General features: G+C 35.8%; 1 protein-coding gene across 3 annotated transcripts in view; it reads right to left on the reverse strand.

Annotated features, from left to right (window-relative positions):
• The window catches only part of ROCK2 (Rho associated coiled-coil containing protein kinase 2), a 103,840-nt gene that overhangs the window by 17,992 nt on the left and 66,223 nt on the right, over positions 1–19,625 (reverse strand). For 2 of the 3 annotated variants that reach the window (XM_083857387.1, XM_083857385.1), the window contains exons 9-29: positions 19,046–19,205; positions 18,410–18,473; positions 16,965–17,030; positions 16,585–16,664; positions 16,090–16,138; positions 15,222–15,357; positions 15,001–15,092; positions 14,507–14,753; positions 14,086–14,192; positions 13,263–13,422; positions 12,429–12,589; positions 11,847–12,031; positions 10,742–10,811; positions 9,306–9,409; positions 8,909–9,095; positions 8,480–8,573; positions 8,270–8,364; positions 7,429–7,608; positions 7,043–7,211; positions 4,080–4,150; positions 3,025–3,113 (exon numbers count right to left, since the gene is read on the reverse strand). In XM_083857387.1, the coding sequence (XP_083713513.1) occupies positions 3,025–3,113; positions 4,080–4,150; positions 7,043–7,211; positions 7,429–7,608; positions 8,270–8,364; positions 8,480–8,573; positions 8,909–9,095; positions 9,306–9,409; positions 10,742–10,811; positions 11,847–12,031; positions 12,429–12,589; positions 13,263–13,422; positions 14,086–14,192; positions 14,507–14,753; positions 15,001–15,092; positions 15,222–15,357; positions 16,090–16,138; positions 16,585–16,664; positions 16,965–17,030; positions 18,410–18,473; positions 19,046–19,205 (2,566 nt within the window). The remainder of the gene's footprint in view (positions 1–3,024; positions 3,114–4,079; positions 4,151–7,042; positions 7,212–7,428; positions 7,609–8,269; positions 8,365–8,479; positions 8,574–8,908; positions 9,096–9,305; positions 9,410–10,741; positions 10,812–11,846; positions 12,032–12,428; positions 12,590–13,262; positions 13,423–14,085; positions 14,193–14,506; positions 14,754–15,000; positions 15,093–15,221; positions 15,358–16,089; positions 16,139–16,584; positions 16,665–16,964; positions 17,031–18,409; positions 18,474–19,045; positions 19,206–19,625) is intronic. The other variant, XM_083857386.1, reaches the window with a different exon arrangement.

Genomic DNA, 19,625 nt, shown 5'->3' on the forward strand with positions numbered 1-19,625 from the left:
GAACCAGGACTGTTGGTAATGATGGAGAGTGGCTTTGCAAGCTCATCTGCCAGCTCCCTCGTCACCCTGGGATGGATCCCATCTGGGCCTATAGATTTATGAATATCCAAGTGTCTCAACAGTTCTCTGACTGCCTCCTCTTGGATAATAGGGGGACCATTCTGTTCCCTGACACCATCAACCAACCCAAAAGAACAGTTGTCCTGAAGGCAAGTTGTCTTTCCACTAAAAAACTGAGGCAAAGAAGGCATTAAGCATCTCTGCCTTCTCATCTGCAGTTACTAAGTTTCCTCCTACATCTAATAAAAAACAAAGGTTGATCTTACCCTTCCTTTTAATATTATTATATTTGTAGAAACATTTTTTATTGTCCATTACAGATACCACTATTTTATGCTCAAACTGAGCTTTGGCCTCCTTAATTTTATTCCTACATGCCCTAGCACCCCCCTTAAATACTCCCTGGGAGACCTGACCCTCCTTCCAAAGATGATACATCCTCTTTTTATTCTTAAGTTCCTCCAAAACCTCCTTGCCCATCCAGGCTGGACGTTTACCTCATCGACTTATCTTTTGGCACACAGGGACAGTCTGTTCCTGTGCCCTCAAGATCTCTGTTTTGAGGCACTCCCACCTTTCCTGAACTCCGTTGTTTTTTAAGGGCTGCGTCCCAAGGAACTCTCTGAATAAGTCTCCTAAATAGGCCAAAGTCTGCCCTCCGAAAGTCCAGTGTAAAAGTCTTATTGATGTTCCTCCTGATTTCACCAAATATTGAGAACTCTAAAATTTCATGATCACTTTGCCCCAATCAGCCTCCAACCACCACATCTCCCACCAGTCCACCTCTATTTGCAAACAACAGATCTAACATAGTCCTTCCCCTGACGAGCTCACCTACCAGCTGTGACAATAAGTTGCCCTCCACACACTCTAAAAATTTCCTGGACTGTCTTTTTTCTGTTGTTAAAAGTTCCCAGCAGATATCTGGAAGTTGAAGTTGCCTACAAGAACAAGGGCTGATGATCCTGAAACATTCTCCAGCTGCTTATAGAATAAGTTGTCCACCTCTTCCTCCTGGTTGGGTGGACAATAACAGACTCCCAGTAGGATGTCAGCCTTGTTGGCCTTCCCCTTAATTCTTACCCATGGGCATTCAATTTCATCATCATTAGTTTCAATACTTACAGCGTCAAAAGCCTTCTTAATGTAAAGAGCCACTCCTCCACTTCTTCTCCCTTTCCTGTCTCTTCTGAAGAGCTTGTAGCCATCCAATGCAGTGCTCCAGCTCTGTGAGTTTTCCCACTATGTGTCCATGATGGCAACTATATCATAGCTTTGCTGCTGCACCATGGCCTCCAGCTTTTCCTGTTTGTTACCCATGCTGCGTGCATTGGTGTACATGCGCCTCAGCTGGGCTACTGATTTCACTGCTAACTCAGGCTTACCACCCTTGGGCCTGTTTCCAGACAGCCCAGCTGCATCCCCTTCCCCCTTCAAACCTAGTTTAAAGTCCTCTTAACAAGTTCTGCCAGTTCATGAGCTAAAAACCTGCTGCCCTTAACAGAGAGATGGAGCCCATCCAGTTCTAGCAGGCCAGGTGCCATAAAAGTTGCTCCATGATCAAAGAACTCAAAATTCTGCTGATGACACCAACCCTTGAGTCACTTGTTGATAATGTGAGGTCTCTTATTCCTTTCACCATTTTTCTCAGCCACTAAAGAGACTAAGGAAAAGACTACTCTTGTCCTATCAACCACTTGACTTAATGCCCTAAAGACCCTTTTAATTGCCTTGACACTCCTCTTTTCAATCTCATCACTGCCAGCCTGGAGTATCAGCAGTGGGTAATAATCAGAGGGCTGAATCAGCCCAGGAAGTCTCTCAGTGATATCCCATACCCTGGCTCCAGGGAGGCAGCAGACTTCCCTGTGGGCTGGGTCTGGTCAATACATGGGGCCCTCTGTTCTCCTCAGAAGGGAGTCACCCATTACCACTCCCCATCTTTTACTCTTGATGTTAGAGGTGGTGATCCATCTTACAGATGAATCATAACTGGGAGCCTCACTGGGCAGATAATTTTCTTCTCAATCATCTGGCTGGCTCTCTAGATCCAGGGGCTCATACCTATTCTGACGTGACACCTGGCTAGGGAATGGGGGTTGGGGGGAATTTTTATTATTACCTCCTCAAGCAGGGACCCATTTCTACTCCCCTTCCTCTACCAGGTGCCCTTCTATTGCCTGACAGTGGGAGGCATATGAGTCCTCTGACTCTTGGTGGGCTTCCTTTAAGGATGGAAGAGATGAACTCCACCAATGTATTTCACTTTCCCTGATACTCCTTAGTCTTTCAACTTCCTCCCTAAGCTTGGCCACCAGTGAAAAGAGATCATTCACCTGTTCACATTGCAGGCAGATTTCCTCCACAACGCCCCTTGAAACCACTGATAAGCTCAAACAATCCTCACAGGAATGGGTCTGTACAGACACACCCTTTTTGGAGGGTTTCATTTGGTTACATGCACTTGTACTAACTAAAGTTTTAGATCATGTAAAAACCATTACTAACAGAAACTCCCAAACCAACCAACCAACAGAAACACCACAAACAACACGCAGCAAACCCTACTGGCAAGAAAACCTGCAACGCTGCCTGCTTGCCCCATCTGTGCCAACTGCCATGCAAAACTGCTGTGTTGCCCACTCCTGTTTGCTGCACTCCCTAGAGGCCTCTTTTAATCAGCCTGCTACTCCACGACAGAAGCCCCACCCTGTTCCTGCAAAACTCACAAGTGCCAGGAATGCACCTGCAAATGCAAGGAATGCACCTGCTCAATGTACTTATAATCAGCCACTCAATGATGGAGGAAACTCCACCCCATTCCTGCGTGACTCACAAGTCATGTCCCATGTGATGATGCTGTGCTCACAGACTGGATGGACCTCAAAAGGCCTTTTGATCAAGGTCTTTCCAACAGAGTTCACCTACAAATCAGAAGAAGGAATCGCACATGGCTATACTTACTCTATATCCAATACCATATGGGGATTAGATTGTTCTTTATCTTGTTCACTGTCATAGAACAGGATCTTCTTGCTGCTCACAATTACATACTGTTAGGAGATAAAAGGATAAAACATGTTTTAATCTAGTTCATCACAGATGTCAAATATGTCACAGCAATTATCTATCACATATGTTGTAGCAATATTTTTCTACAATTTGATTAAATGGTACCTAAGTGGACAATGGTAGTATGGTATACTGAGTCCATGCCAAGGAATTCATTGCATAACAAACAAAACTCTGATTACCTGATAAATCAAGTTATATGATCAGATTAACTGATTTTTAAACATATTTAAATATCAATGAAGAAACAAAAATGAAAGTCAAGAAGAAAGTAGGATATAAGCTATTGATTTAATTTTCACTTGGACTGGTAGAGAGAGTAACTGTCATCCTTTGCCTATTTCATGTATGCAGGTCACAACTAATACTTAAAAAGATCGTGGTTATACTTACCAGAATAGCTATCAGTGTTCACTAAAAAGCTAATTACCTAAAAGACATCCTACTTCCAGAATTTTGCCTAGAATTAACTGTATGACAGCAGTAAGGAAATTTTTAAGAAAATGTCTATGCTACATTTTGGACAAAGACTCATCAGAAGTTACTTTGAGGTCACTGAGAAGCAGTAAACAAATGAAGGCTGCACAAGGAAGGAGGACTAGGTTTTAGTCTTATCCTCTAAATAAGGAAATGGTCAAGAGCAAGAGCCTGTTTCCAGACTCTGCCTAATTCCAGCTATATAATACTGCTGGGAATGCTTATGGCATGTATAAACATTTGAAGATCATGAATGACTGTTCTCACCTCTGGCTATACAAAGAGGTGTCTTAAACTATTGCAATTGTCTTAAGCTGCCTCTCTCAGATGTAGCTATACCAGCTAACATATTTTATAGATTTAAGTAATGAGAGAACACATATCAAAGAAAAACTGAAGTGCCGGAAACCTACAGTAAGTTTAAAGTTGAACCTATGCATGAAATAAAATCTTAAATCTGCTTTTCTTACCTTTTTAACCCATCCAAATTTTTTAGTGTTATTTCTAACGGGCATTGATAGCCAGCCTTCCAATCTCGATTCTGAAAAAGAGATATGATTAAAGAACAGACAAAACATTACTTTTGAGATTGATGTGCATTTTAAAAGTTATTGAACATCAATAATAAAGCAAGAAAGAGAGCAAACATGAGAAGATGAACTATTTCACAGTATGAGATCTTGCGACGTTTACCATTGTAAATGTTGAGGAATACATTAAATAATGCACTCCTGAATACAGCCAATAACCAGCAATGCAATCACAAAGAAGTAATTAAGAACAAACTTGCAATTATAGCACACGCATTCCCTTTAGTAATTTTTTCAAGTCTTTAAAGCCTTATGTCTATTGACCTTTACCTTTTGCAACAGCATCTAAAGATATTAGTACAGACTACACAACATCCAATCCAAGACCAAAAAAAAAGGCAAATTTCTGCCACAAATAACCTATATACCCTATATGCTGGGGAAAATGTCAGTTTAGTATTCTAATTCATACTTTTCTTTTCTCCAATTCTGCCTGTATGTCCAAACATGCCAAAAATAAGTAATTTTTGGCAAACCCTTTGGCCTTGCCTGAATTCAACTGCCCTTTCACCCACTTGCAGTATTTTATATTACACTGGCACGTTTGTCAGATTTGCTTTATCAAGAGTATTGAGGGCTCAGCTGTTGTTTGACACATGTTTCAGTAGTCACCAAAAACTCAACAGGATCACACTTTCCCAGTGCTTGGTAATACATAGGATCACATACCCTTTGACCCCATTTTTGTAGCAGCATTTAACACAAGTGTTTCTTCCTACTATGTTCTATTAAGGGGAACTACTTAACCACAATAATATTTTTCTAATGAGTTTCCTACCCTAGCAGATTACCTCTAACGCTGCTGAGGAATCTCCAAGTCAAAAATAGTGACGCATTAAGCATTAACAAACACAATACCATGGAACAAGCAGAGACATACTCCAAAATTACAAAAATGGTTTTCTTTCTCATCAGAGGGCATTTGCAGGTTCCTGCCCATGTTTAACAGAGTGCAACAAATAATTACTAGAATTCATAGAAATCTTTTTGTGTCTAGAGAGACTTAAAGCAAGATACACACTGTCTTCAATGTTTATTTCCCTACCAGCAATGCTGTTGGTGACCTATTTTAATCCACATATCAACTACATGAAACAGTTCTGTAACATGTTTTGCCTCATACCTGCCACCTTATATTGCTCCTTTCAACTACACCTCATAGGAAGTGTAGCAAGCATAATGCAGATGCAAAAAAATATCCAGGCAGCACATGTAGGACAAAAAAAATGCTTGTTTCTCCTACTTCCTAAAATATGATTTTCCTATTTTTCTCTGTAACCTGTAATACAGATTAAATTGGAGAAAATGAGAGCTTCTGATTATACTTTTTCCACTTCTGGCATCTATTCAATACTAACAGATCAGAAAAAGAGCAGAATATTCCAAACTTCTCACAATACATGCTTATAAACACTAGGAGGGGAGAAACAACAGAAGATACTATCCTACCTCAAATATTTTGTAATTATGTCAGCAAAAAATCCCAGCTTAGCTATGATTTTTACTTTAGAACAAAGCAAATCCATACCACAACAGCAGCTAATAAGGAAAAAAAATATGTATGTAGGTAGGTTTTCTTTCATTAGAAGCTTCAAAGCAAAAACCAGAGAATGAGGAAAATAGAGGAAATGCATTATTCTTTACACTATTTTAATCAAGTAATATCAAAATACCGAGAGAGGTTCTACCTTCAGTGGAAAGGTTTTCACACTTTAAAGGGACCTCATGTGAAATACAGAAATTTGAATGCAACAGAAAACCCATATCCAACATTAACAATAAACAGAAACTTTGTTAAAAGGGTGTATGTGTAGTCATATAAAATGAATACAGAATTATTAAAACAGGGCTTTATCACTGATAATATATTTTTAAGGCAAAATAATGTAATACTCAGGACAATTAATTTCTACAAGAAAATCATGTATGTTTACATGTCAGGAGTTAGATGTTTCCAGACTTCACTTAAACATGAAGATTTGATTTTTTGGTATCCAGTACCTTAGGGTCATACAGAGACTTGCGGATACCGTGTAGAGGCTATCTTGAAAACAAGCCATAAGGCTCATTTATTCAATGCCTCAATAAAAATGGTGGGTTTGTAACTGTCAGCAAGCATTTGCAAACATTTAGAGAAAACAGGCCAGTTATTTGTTCATGCAAACTTTCTCATGTCTTTGATAGCAATGTTTACTGCCACTGCAGTGTGTTATCTGCCAGATTTGGTTTATGCTTCTTTAATTATGTATTAATAGTGTTAGTTCTGAAACAGAGAAAATGCCACAATAAGAACAAAACCAAACGGTTCTCAGGGATGTCACCTGTGCTATCAACTTCTGTAGGGCTGTGGGAACAAGACAAAGGTTCTTCCTCTGAGTCAGAATCGGAATCAAGAAGCATGCGAGAACTGGAAGGCTTAGTGGCAATACTGACAGAGGTAGAAGAGTGCTGATAGGTAAAGGACATGGATTCCATAGTGTGGGATTGAGTGATATGGACTAAACATAAAGCATAAAGGAGGAAAAGTAGAAAAGAAGTCAAAACAGAATCTCTAAGAGAGTATTAGTTTTACATTTCATCACATACACACAGTAATTGCAAAGTAACCATCAAAAATATTTAGTTCTAATGGAACACAATAGAATTTTAAAACAAATTCTTTAAATAAATGTAAGGTGAAGTATTACAACAGACAGATTTAGTTAGGTGATATCAATGGATTGATAAGATGATAGAAATAGATGAAGATGAAAATCACAGAATTATCAGACCATCAATTTAATACTCAAGTTTCTATGGAAAAACACCGAGTTAATGCAGAAATATTAATAAAATTAACATACCAGGGAATCCATCATCTGCCTCAGCCTCTCCAGGTCCACTGCCTATGCTGCTGTTATCCATCCCAATGTGCAGTGACTGCAGCTGGGAACGAAGCTGTTCAATGTCACTGTCTTTGCTGTCCAGAGTCATCTGCAGTTCAATCCGTATCTGACTCTCTTCTGCTATTTGCTGCAGAGATAAATTGCAAGATTTCCTATTATTACAATATTTGGTTACTCAGACAAAACTATGCAGAATTTGCAGCCAATCTCAATATATATTCTGTGAATTTCTTTTGGTTGGGAAAATTCAGAAATAGAGACTGGATACGCTACTGTAAAGTCTGTATCAATAGTATGATTTTACAGAAAATACTGCAATGTTTATATTTACAAAAGGATCTTACTGCCTGCATTTCATTTATTTCCTTCTGATATTTGATCATCATCTGGGTTAACTTTTCTCGTTCAGACTTCAGTTCCATATGCAGCTTCCTATTTTCCTTTTCCTTCCGCCGTACATCAGTGTCAGCTCCACGTTTGACTGGACCCTTCCGATTCATGATTTCAGCCAATTTGTTCACAGCCTTCCCATGGGAAAGAAAAAAAGTGACAAAAACTACACTGATAAATACACAGAGTTATGCTGTGAAGAAATAAAGTCTTCTCTCTGTCTACAACCAGGCACTTCTAACTATAAACTAAGATCTCTGCAATCCCCTACTACAAGCTTGCTTTAATTCAGCTCATTACACAAAATATAAAAGAAGGTAATAACGCCATTTTTACTTGAAGCAAGCATTAGCTGTGTGAGCACTTTCACTCATTTAAATAATCCCTTCCATTTTCACCAGGTAGACCAAAATATGTCTTTGTATTAAAATGCCACTTGTTCTAAAAACCAATCTAGATTAAAATCAGAATTGTACTTCTTTATAGAACATGTAGAGGAATATAAATAAAGACTGAAACCAGTAACATATCAAATAATTTGACAGAAATGAAGGCTTTTGCTGATGGGATGCATCTGAATTAGAAGTTCCTCTATTATGAATCATAAGGATCCAGTTTCACTACACTGAAAGTCTACTTAGAAGAAGGAAGAAAAAAATCAATATATTTGCTTTCACAGCAAAATCAAATAAAGCCTTACTGTACATATCTGTAATTTATAAAGAAAAGTATTCTGTTAAAAATTATTTGATTCATGAACACTAAGTGTATATGCATTTGAATATATTTGCTTACCTGGGTTTTTAACGTTCTTTCATTCAACAACTGTTTCTCAAATTGTGCTTTAATATTTCCTACATTTGCTTCTTCTTCTTTTAGCTTTGTAATTTCTGTAGTAAGGTAATTAAAAGAAAATCTATGAAAACTCATTACAAATAAATATAGTACTATTAAAGAACAACCACAGTTTCAATTTCAATCACATTTGGTTCAGAGATTACGTACGTTCTTGTGCTTCCTTCAGTTTATTGTTTAGTTCTTCCTTCTCATTAGCAAGGTTAGCCACATCACTAGTTAGTGTCCTATTTGCTTCCTCCAACTAAAAAAAAAAAAAGGATATGTGACCATGTAACAAAACTCATTTGGCAAATGAAGAAGCATTACAGGACAGAAGGAAATGCTGCACAGTGAGACCTGGATAAGGATAAGAGGACTGGCTGTAAGAGGGGTAGAGGCACAGAAGAAAGAATGGTCAGAGAAATGCATGGAAGAAAAATGGAAAAGATTCTTGAATTTCAATCATAAGAAATAAATATTTTTAAAACGTTAGATATACTTGTACATCTCTAAATCTGCTGAAGAGCAATGGATAACTCAAACTTCAAATAAATCTCTTGTACTACCTCTACCAGAATTACAGATCATGTAACTCACCGAAGCTATGGTGGCATCTTTCTCAGCAAGTTCCTGTTTATGCCTCGCCATCATCTCTTTAATCTCCAGCTCTTTCATGATCTTCTCTTTTTCCAAATCAGAGTACTGTTCTTCAGCAATGGAACGGGCAAGCTGTTCTGAATCTGCTTTTGTCAAAGTAATCTCTAGCTGAGCAGCCAAGGAATCTCTGCAAATTATTGATATATACTCTTTTTAAAATCAGTTAAATTTTAACTAATTTTCAAGTTAAAAGTTAACTTTTAGGTTAGGGTTAGGTCTAATTTTAAAGTTAACTTTTAACTTTTAGGTTAAGTTTAGCTTAGGGAGAGGAAGAAGGAAAAAAATAAAAAGCAATCCTGATCTTTTATGTATTAGTAGTCCAACTAGCAAAACCTACCTTTCATCCTGTAACTCTTGTATCTTTTGCTGGATTTCTTTACAAATTTTGGTCTTTTCCTCACATTCTTCTTTAAGTTCTCGAACCTGTGTCTTATAGAGAGTCTAGAATTTAAAGTTGGAAAGAAAATTATGTGATTTCTATACTCTTGAAGGTCCACAAAAATTATACAAGTTGATATGGCATGCAGTTCCTTAGTCACACTAACTGGAGTATAATTGTGCAACGCCACCTCTAAACTTACCTAAATGTCATCATCATTCATAAATGTGCTTTTGTTATTTTGTTGTTGTTCCTTTTTTAGCTTGTATATTTGCGAATGGGTAGATGTAGGATATGCATTTTCTATGTTTGTATGCATACTGTTAAAGATATTCTAAATGTGAAAATCACCATTTTGTACAAAATCAGAAACATCAGAAGCAGAGAAAATAATTAATTTCTTTTTCTCTACTACTTTAAATCTTTGTCTGATGTAATTATGCATGTGGAGCTTAGATTCTAATCATACTTATCCATGAAACCAACATGATAGTTAAAGAACAAAAAGAAATACAGGAATAAGGGAAAAAAACAATGAGAAAATAATTTGAAATTCAAAAATTCATGGAATCAAAATAAATCTAAAACTCTGAAGAAAGTGAAAGAAACATTATTTTGCTCTGTCCATTCAAATGACTGACTACAGGTCAAGTGACAGATGACTCTAAGTGTACTTCCTGCAGGGATTTCAAGACAGATTGTCTCTCTCTGGCCCATCTACAGCAGTCAGCTGACCTCAATTCTCCCTTTCTTTCCTTTAATGTGTACCATTTTCATCTAGAAACTTTAGGTAGGCCTTCTCCTCACTGACCTAAATCCACAAGGAAATCTTAATTTCCCATTAATATTGAAATAAGCCTTTTGGCATCTCCTGCAGTGTGACTGGCACTGTTAATAATAATTAACCTCCACATGCCAGTGATGATTTTTAAGTATGCTACCTATTTATTCTGGTGCACCTTACTACAATAAATGAAAAACTCCCAACAGATCACTACCAAGTTTGATTTAATGCAAAATTTCCTTCTGAGCCGTAGATGCACATGTTTTGTCACATCACATAAGAAGGCAACTGTTCTCTGCCATACAGCATGGAAGAGATGCTGAATGCAAAAGCCTTGGAACATGCAGAAAATGATTCACATGAGGGAAAAATGAGCTGCTTGACTCTTCCCTCTGAACTCCCCTACAAAGCTAGGACATTTCTCAACATGAGCTCTTTTGTGCTGCTCAGTGATCAAGATCAAAGCAGCAGACCACACTGGCAACTGGCACAAGAAAATCAAGTAGCTTGGGGTTAGAGATGTGGAACGTCTGATGGCTGAGAGGGAAGAAGAAAACCTAACATACTTAGTAAACAGATTAATATAAAAATAAAGCAGCATAAAACATACCGAGAAATATTGTTCAGCTTCGAGCTGGTCTTGAAGCTCTTTCATTTGTCCGTCTGCATCTTGACGTTCTCTAGAAAGGAAGAACATGCTTTAGAAATATGAAGATATTCCAGAGCAGTAAACAGAAAAGAGCAGTGTCACAAAGTTTAATCGGTAAGAGACATTGATAAAGTAAACAACCACCAACAGAATCTTATTTCCATGTAAAATGTCACTGATCTGACAGATTGTTTTGGGTCTTACTTGCTAGAGCACAGTCTGTAAATGTCTGTATTCCTTGACATGTATATTTTCTTGAATTTATCTATTATTTAAACAACAGTCAGTTCCATAACAACAGCAAGGTAGCAGAAAAAACTTCTGCCAGTGTTCCACATTATGGCCACCTTCTACATGACTAACTCCATCTTGCTGATAGAAAGGCAAAGCACAGGGAGACAAAACATGCAAAGTCATAAAGGAGCTAGGATTGAGATTCATTTAATATGTGTACTAATCTGGTCTTTTCATACACAAGGAAGTTCTTTATGTTAAAAAAAAGGTTTCTTTCCTTACTTACTTACTCTCAGGTGCAAATACTACTTTTAAGACCACGAAGAACTACTGACACTCCTATCTGAAGGTCCAACAGATGTGTTCAAAGGTCTGTAGTACTAGATATTTCCAATGGTTACGCATTGCAGCTCTGCCATATTCATTTCCTACTCTGATAAGCTCTCCTGGACTAATAATTCCAGTCACTTTTTTCTTCACTGAAGCCCTACATCATTAAAAAAAGCACCTAGACCTTCAGTTAAACAAGTGTTTCTCTGAAGTTTTCAGACTCATATTTAAGCTGTTTAATATTTCAAGCTCATATTTAATATCATGTCTAAGATTTTCAGGATAGCAAACATCTTTCAATACAAACCTATACATTGCTGAATCACTAGGGCAAGTCTCAATTAGAGTCACTGTAAGTTATTTTAAAGAACAATTAAGTTTTACACTGTACAACAGCATATTCTTTGCAGCAATTTTTAAAAACTAATTTTGCTCCCAATTTTTGTTCCAAAAATATTTCAAATCAGTAACATGACTAAAACATATAGAACAACTTGCGTACTTGCGCAGTTCATTGTTTTGTTTTTCCAGACTTAATTTGATTTCCTGAAGGTGGTTATTCTCCTGTTTTAACTGCTTCTCTGACATTTTCAAGGTGTTGACCTGTTGTGTTTGCATCTTGAGGTCATTTTGAGTGAGACAGCGCTTTTGTGTTTCTTGCTCTATTTTTAATGTCAAGTTTTTTACCTGAAAAAGAAGCAGAAACCTGTGAATTTTACAGCTCAACACAGGAAAACAACATTTAAACAGTCTCTAACTGACTTCCTTTACATCTTTTGGTAAATCAAAGCTGCTTCCTGAATAAAGGCATTAGCACACATTAAATTACTTAGTTTTTCCATGTGATTCTCACAGCATTTACCATTACAGAGGACAAACCTTTTAACCTGAATAATGCTGAAATATTCCAGAAAAATGACACCACATTCCATGAAGTAGACTTTTTAAAGTTTCAAAGGCAGAGAACGAAAACTTTGTTGCCATTTTCATTCACAAATATTTCTAAATACAGCTATAACAGGAAAACTACTAGGACGTTGAAAACAAGGTTTGACTCAAGACTCCTTTTGTCAGTGTTCCTTACATCTTCACTCAGTATATCCTTTTGGCGAAGGAGCTCATTTATTTTCTGTTGCGATTGTTTGAGATCACAGTCCAACATGGAGCGCTGCTTCTCCGCTTCCAACAGTCGATTCTCTACTTTTTGCTTTAAAGCTCTCTCTTCCAAAAGTTTCTTTTCCATTTCTGTACAGCAGAAGATATAAGACGTCAGTGAAGTGTAAAACAGCAGATTTTGGAGGCCAAAGGGAAATGGATGTCTACCCTGTACTAACAATAAGCCACATGTTTCTCCTTTTAAAACTGAACAGAAAGACTACTTAAAAGTGATTAATTAAAATTTTCACAGTAGAGACACACCCAAAGGATGCTTCTTCAAGCATTTCTGACAGAGCTATTTCCTACTTTTGAGCTTCTAGATAACTTCTAGTTTATCTGCAACACCTCTGAGATAAACAAAATGGGTGGAACTTTAAAAATAAAACATTTCAATCTACTGTGCTCTGACTGTGATAATGTAAAATCAAAGAGCTGAAGCTGTTTGGGAACCTGATATGCCAAGTGACTCAGCCATTATTACTGAATCATTTTTGCTTCTTCTGAAGATCTGCATGCTCAAAATTTTGTGAATGCTCTGGAATTGGAAGGACAGGATCTGTAGGTAGATTTTTAAGTGCCTGCAAGATACATAAGCCATTTAATTGAAAAGTAAGAGCCATCTTCTGGATTTTTTTGGTAATTAACCCTCTCTTCAAAATATTTCAGTTGTCATGAGATGCACCAGAAAATGCAGTGAAAGATTATATCATCCACTTTGTATAATTCACACCTAAGTCCAACTGGGATGCCAGATACATACCTTTCATGGCTTCAGATTTTGCTTCCTCTATAGACTCATAGATCTTATTTTTGTCTGCTAATCGTGCTTTTGTGGCTTTATGCTCAGCTTCTTCTTGTTCAAGGTTCTGCTGCATAACTTTAAATTTATATGTCATATCTATTTCCATATTGCTCTTTTCCTGTTAAAGAAAAAAAATACATTGAAAGAAAACATTAAATACATAAGATTAGTGGCACAATTTTGAACAACAGTAACATGCTGCTTGGAAGGATGCTTGGAGTAGAAGAGAGAGCTCATGCTAAAGAACTAACTGAGAACTCATTTCCATAAATGTTTCTTTGTGAATGCCAAAGTGCTCTAAAAATGTACAATACAACATCCCCAGTTGCAAACAATTACAGAATTACTGCCTTAACAACAAATATTCTGTAGTAAGAGTAGCTCAAAGATTAAGTTTATTGAATAAATTTTTCAAGCCTTTTGTTTCAATAACAAATTTGTTTAAAAAATCCTATTAGCAGAGGCTCTTTTATATTTGGCAATAATGAGAGTTTTAAAAACCTCCACACATGAAATGAAATGTAGCTACTGTACTGTGAAGGTACACACTGGAGTACATAAATAGGTATTTAAGCACTTTAGAAGGAAAATGTATCAGGATTGTATGGTAAATGATGTCTTTTTTCACCCACTTCTCAAATTGGAAAAAAAAATTAAATGAAAGCTGAAAACAAGGTTTATTTTTTGTATAGGCTTGGTTGCAGTGTCTCAAGTAATAAAAGTACAAATTCAAAAATTCTGTAAGAATGCAACACCAGTGTTCATTTAGCAGTGCTGTCACCTTTTCTAAATCGGTGAGCTTTTCCTGCAATTGTCTTTTCTCCATTTCCAGTTTGGCTAACGCACTCTTTCCATTTTTCACTTCTTCTTCAAGGCTAGATATTCGACCTAAAAATTACCAAAATATCAATGAGGCTGGTCATTGTGTAAAAACAAGACTGTATTTTATCTATTAAGAGATAACATTTTTGAAATGTAACAGCTTCCAATTCTGACTGTTAAGAATGTCTCCCCTTTGCGGGTGATTCTAAAAGTTAACAATAATATTTTATAGATTTTACCAAACATTTTTTCTTAAATGCTGTTCACAATATGTAACATTTTAAAAAACAGCACACTTATCTAGTCACAGTCTAAAACTCAAATAATACCACCCAAAATAGAAAGAAGCAATCTTAACTTCAGAAGATTTGCATAAATACCTTGTAAATCGCTGATAATCTCTGATCCATGACTTCGATCTCTCCTTTCTGATTCTAGAGCTGACTGTAGGTTGAGATACTCCTTCTCCAGTTTGAGTTTTGCATTCTCCAGCAGGCAGTTCTTATCTTGTAGTTCTCTGTTATTAATTTCCAGCTGCTGGATTTGCTTTGTGCTTTCTGTCTGGTTCTTCCTTAACCTGGCTGCAGTATCAGACTCTGACCGCAGCAAAGAATTGGCTTCATCCAACTAAGATTGATAAAAAACATACTTCAGAAACAATTAAAATATAAACTCTACATTCTACTACTGAATACTGGGTTTTATGGATTAAGGAAGTAAGAAGTATATTTTAAGATTACTTTTGAACATCAAAAACTAGCAAGAAAGAACAGCTCTTAAACTCAATCGCACGTTTCAAATTCTTCCACTGTTACAAAAATCTGAACTCCAAGTAGTGATTATTTTAAAATATATGTATATAAAGTTGGCATACCTGTCTTTGTAGTTGGTTGATTTTTTCATTGGATATTTGAGAATTCTGATTCCTCTTTTTTAAATCTTCAAGTTGGTCTTTCAAACTGTTAACTGCAACAAAAACAATTCAAACATTGTTAATCACTGTCGTGAAAATGCTTCAATTTGAACTATAATTCATTTATTTTAAGCATTAAAAACCCACATCAAAATAGAACCTTCAAGCATGGTTCAACATACCCTCATTTTCCAAATTGCGTTTCTTATCCGCTTCATGTTCTGCTTTCCTCTGGTATTCTGTATTCTTATGCTGAAGAAGAGCCTTTTCTCTCTCTAACTGCCTGACTGCAGACTCTACATTCTTCCTTGAAGTTATCTGGATATATTTAAAAAAATACACCACTAATTACACACACAGGAGTAGTATTCTCATACTATAAAAACACAGCTCATGCACTCAGTTCAGTCTGTAATGGAGGAAGCCAGTCTATCTGCCTGCTGCAAATACAACGTATCAGAACACGTGGTCAAATCCAGCCCTGGATGTCTATGGCCAGGGGCTTTGCAATTTACATACTGTTTGATCATCTGATTTGACAAACCTGGTAGACTTGCCTAAGCAGTCACTCTGGGAGCAGAGAAACATACATGTAAAGGTAAGGCTTTGACATGCACCTGCATGAGCCATACTAAGTTGTATACAGCCACATCCAAATTTGTAGAAGCAGTAAGGTGCAAAGCTGGGCTAGAAAATGGTCCTTTTACTAACACCAAACAATGCAAAGCGCAGCCTTCCTCCTCTGGAAACACTACTCTCACACCTTCAGTTTTTAACATCTGTATGGGATATTTATGTCATGATGTCTGCTAACTAAAAACACAGTAAAAAAAACTAGTTCTGGAAAGAAATGTGCAGTTACAGTACAGAAATAATAATGAAAATATTTTAGCAGTGACAACAATTTCATGCTTGTGAACACCAAGAAATCAACTAGTGTTATTTGCCATAAAATATACAGCTACTCAAAAGCAATTTGCTGTTCTCAAAGGAAAAAATCCATGCACAAATGTTAAATTTCTAATTCCAGTATGAAATCTATGGCCTTACCTCTTCATCGAGCTCTTTCGCTATCTTCTCTAAACGAACAGTTGTAGACCTGAACAAATAATTTTGAAATAATAATTTGAAATATAATTTCAAATAATTTGAAAAAAAAATCTAAATCCTCCTGATAATACAGAAATTAGAATGTTTTAGAATGTTTGGATGTGTTTCACTGATCTTATTTAAGGTGTTTTTATTTCATTAATTTTATGCAAGGTATTCTATTTTAACTATAACATAAAACCACAAGGACTGGTGAAATCACTAAACAGTGAGATTCTTACAGGGAGTTAAAGCAAAAAAAAAAAACTCAACAAACCCCCTAAAAAACACCTCAGTAGTCACAGGAGACGCAAAAATTAGGCCAGCAACTTACAGCGTGGTCTGCTGCAGGGTTGGGAATCCCCAAAGTGGATTAAAATGCTTTTAAGCATTCAAAAACAAAAAGTCTAATAAAACATCTTTACAAACATACCAAACATGTTGAAACATTCTCACCTGTACTTCTGTTCTAGTTCATCTTTGGCTTGTAATTCATTACTGAGCTGTTCTTCTAGCTTGCTGAGTTTTTTCTGAAACTGTGAAAAATGTCAAAAAAGCATGGGCCACATATAAAAATGCTTTCACAGAAAACAAATGCAATTCATTTAAATAACAAAATAAGGGAAAGTGAGGAAAATTCATTCAGTCTTCCAGTATATTATTTTAAAACCATCACTAGAAGGTTACATCTTTACAAGGTATTAATTCTGATTATTTTAAATACATGGATTTGTAGCAACTTAATTTGCTGCATGCTGAATTGAATTGAACCATCACAGAATTATGTGCCACAGATTGTGAGTCATTAAATTTATATGGGCAAAAAACATTGTTACCGGCCCTTTGCTGTGCTCTGTAGCCAGAGACTTTCCACTGGAGCAGATGTTTTTGCATAGCATTTTCTAAATGAAATGAAAAAATAAAAAAGGGGTGTACATGACCAAATTGGACAATATTCAGATAATATGTCTAAACACGTTCAGTGATCTCACATAAAGAAGAATTTCTTACTGTTACACCTTAGAAGCTAACGAAAACTTCAAAAATGCTTTGCTTACTAAAATATTTAAAAAAAATAATTGTGAGTCTAGTACCCAAATATTCATGACATAAATTGTAAATCATAAATTTTGGATTAATCTCATTACTTCAGGCTTTCAAATGCATTTATTTTCCTCCTTTCCTTGTATCCTCCAAACATGAAATGTAAAAATGTGGTTTTCCAAAACACTTTATAATTGTTACAATTAGAAGATTTCCACAACAGGAACACTGAAAAGGACATCAAAACCAGAGATCTGTTGCTTGAGAAAATACAGATAAAACAAGTGGTCAGAAGTGAAATGCAAAATTTTGCCATCTGCATTTACTAACACAACATAAAGCAAACATCATGAATGTGACCATATGTATTTTAAACAGCAGTACCATTTCTATTTAAAATGTGAAGTCTAAAACTATTCATCTATTCATCAATGACAGGAAGGAAGTGGAGCCTAATAAACATTTGCATTTAAATTTATCTGATCAATACATAATGCATTTCCTTTATGTATTTTTTAAACTTTGAAAAGGAATTGTAAGTTTTAAGAAACGTTAACAATATACTATGTACACTTGAATAATACAAATGTTTAACTAACATAATGAAGTAAGTGTATGAAAATACCATCACTTTTCCTGTAATGCAAATTTAAATTTATTTGTCAATCTTCAAAAGCTGGATAAACATGCTCCATATGCCCCAACTGGAGTATGATTTAAACATTCCTTCATCCCTGCAGGTGACAATTTACTTTTTCAAACTCTGAATAAATCAGTCATGAATCATTAATGCAAGTGTGGGACTTTCACAGGAGTAATGCTGTCTGTAGGAAACAGAGCCTCACACATTGGCTTTCCAAAAAAATTCTGGAAGCAAAAAGAAGTTGAGAAAAATCTGAATTCATTTATCTTTATACTATAGCACCTTAACACTTGAGTACAACTGTTTCAAAATACAACTGGTTTACTGCTAACGATTTGGTGAATAAACATTTAAGATACTTCACATCCACATAAAATTATGTAGGAATTTTTTTATTCCTTTCATAATTCAGATACTATACTTACCTCGTTGCTGTCCTGTAAATAGAAAATATCATTTTTATTGAGGATCATTAAAAGACAAAAAGCCCCCCACAAAACTGCTTAAACACTTACTTTAGACTTTGTCTTTTCTTAACAGACTTAACAAAATTACTTAATCCTCCCATTAATACTAAGGAGAAAAGGCACTAACCTCATTTTTACTAGATTGCACAGATTCATTTTCTCTGCAAGACTGAGAGGAGTCACTTAGCAACCTGTCAAAAACAAAAACAAATCCCTCCAGTCTTACTCAAGTTTTCAACAACTCTGGCAACCTTGCCATTTTAATCAATTCTCTCAAGTCTCAATTTGTCCTAAGCTGCTCTTGTTTTATTTTGGTGTTCGTGCATCTTTCTGATTTGAATCTTTCCTTAACAGAATGTTTTCAAAACTACAGCAGCTTGTAATTTTTTAATTAATACAATTATTTCTTGATTATTCAAGATGAAAGTTATTATGCTGTGTAAGCTTTCCTCTAAAATAGCTAATAAAAAGCCATTTTAGAAAAAATTTACAAATATATCAGAATTTTAACCCAAATTGATTTTTTAAGAAATTGTATAATTTTGTGCATATAAAAATACACTATTTAATCAGAATTATCGAAATAATTGAAAGAGTAACAAATTATTTTAATCAAACTTTGCATTTTGTATCTTCACATATTGGACATAAATTAATATAATGCCAGCAATAAGTTATGTATTTAGAGTGGGAAAAAAAAGGAAAGAATGTAAGAGTAATGTACAGGTATGTTCTTAAAAATGCATATTAAAGTATCACATACAAATTGTCTCTGTAGTAGGTAAATCCTATGAAAGGCAGCTGGTTTCCCACGAAGGCTTTGGGGATTGGAAAGGTTTCCACGTCTCCCTTGTCGTCCTCAATGTCATCAAAATTACTGCTATCTATATCACTGCTAAGCTCAGGAACAACAGGAGCAGCAGCTATAAAAAGGGGAAAAAATGCATTTCACTCCAAGATTCAGTCACTCATTATATACTGGTATCACTCTAGTGTTAAAAGACTGTATTATACATTGTCCTTAAGTAACTTGGAGTTAAATATGCATTAATCAGACAAAAGATCTTGAAATAATACTGCGAACAATTTTTTCTAGAGCAATCTATTTTTGCATGCATTGCCTAATGCAAAGACTATCTAGTATGCAAGACATATTTGGTCAGGTAATCACACTTGAGAATAAAACTCTCAATAAAATCATCATTTTAAAAATTCTTAGTAAATACCTTTAGAGGTTATGACAAGCTTATGAGAACTGACATACTTTGCTTTTTTACCTAAAGCTATCAGGTTCTCAAACACTTACAAAAAGCAGTAAAACAAGTACCACTGTCAAACTACTG

Source organism: Zosterops lateralis (assembly GCF_965231275.1).
Source record: "Zosterops lateralis genome assembly, chromosome: 3".
Classification (NCBI taxonomy): Eukaryota; Metazoa; Chordata; class Aves; order Passeriformes; family Zosteropidae; genus Zosterops; species Zosterops lateralis.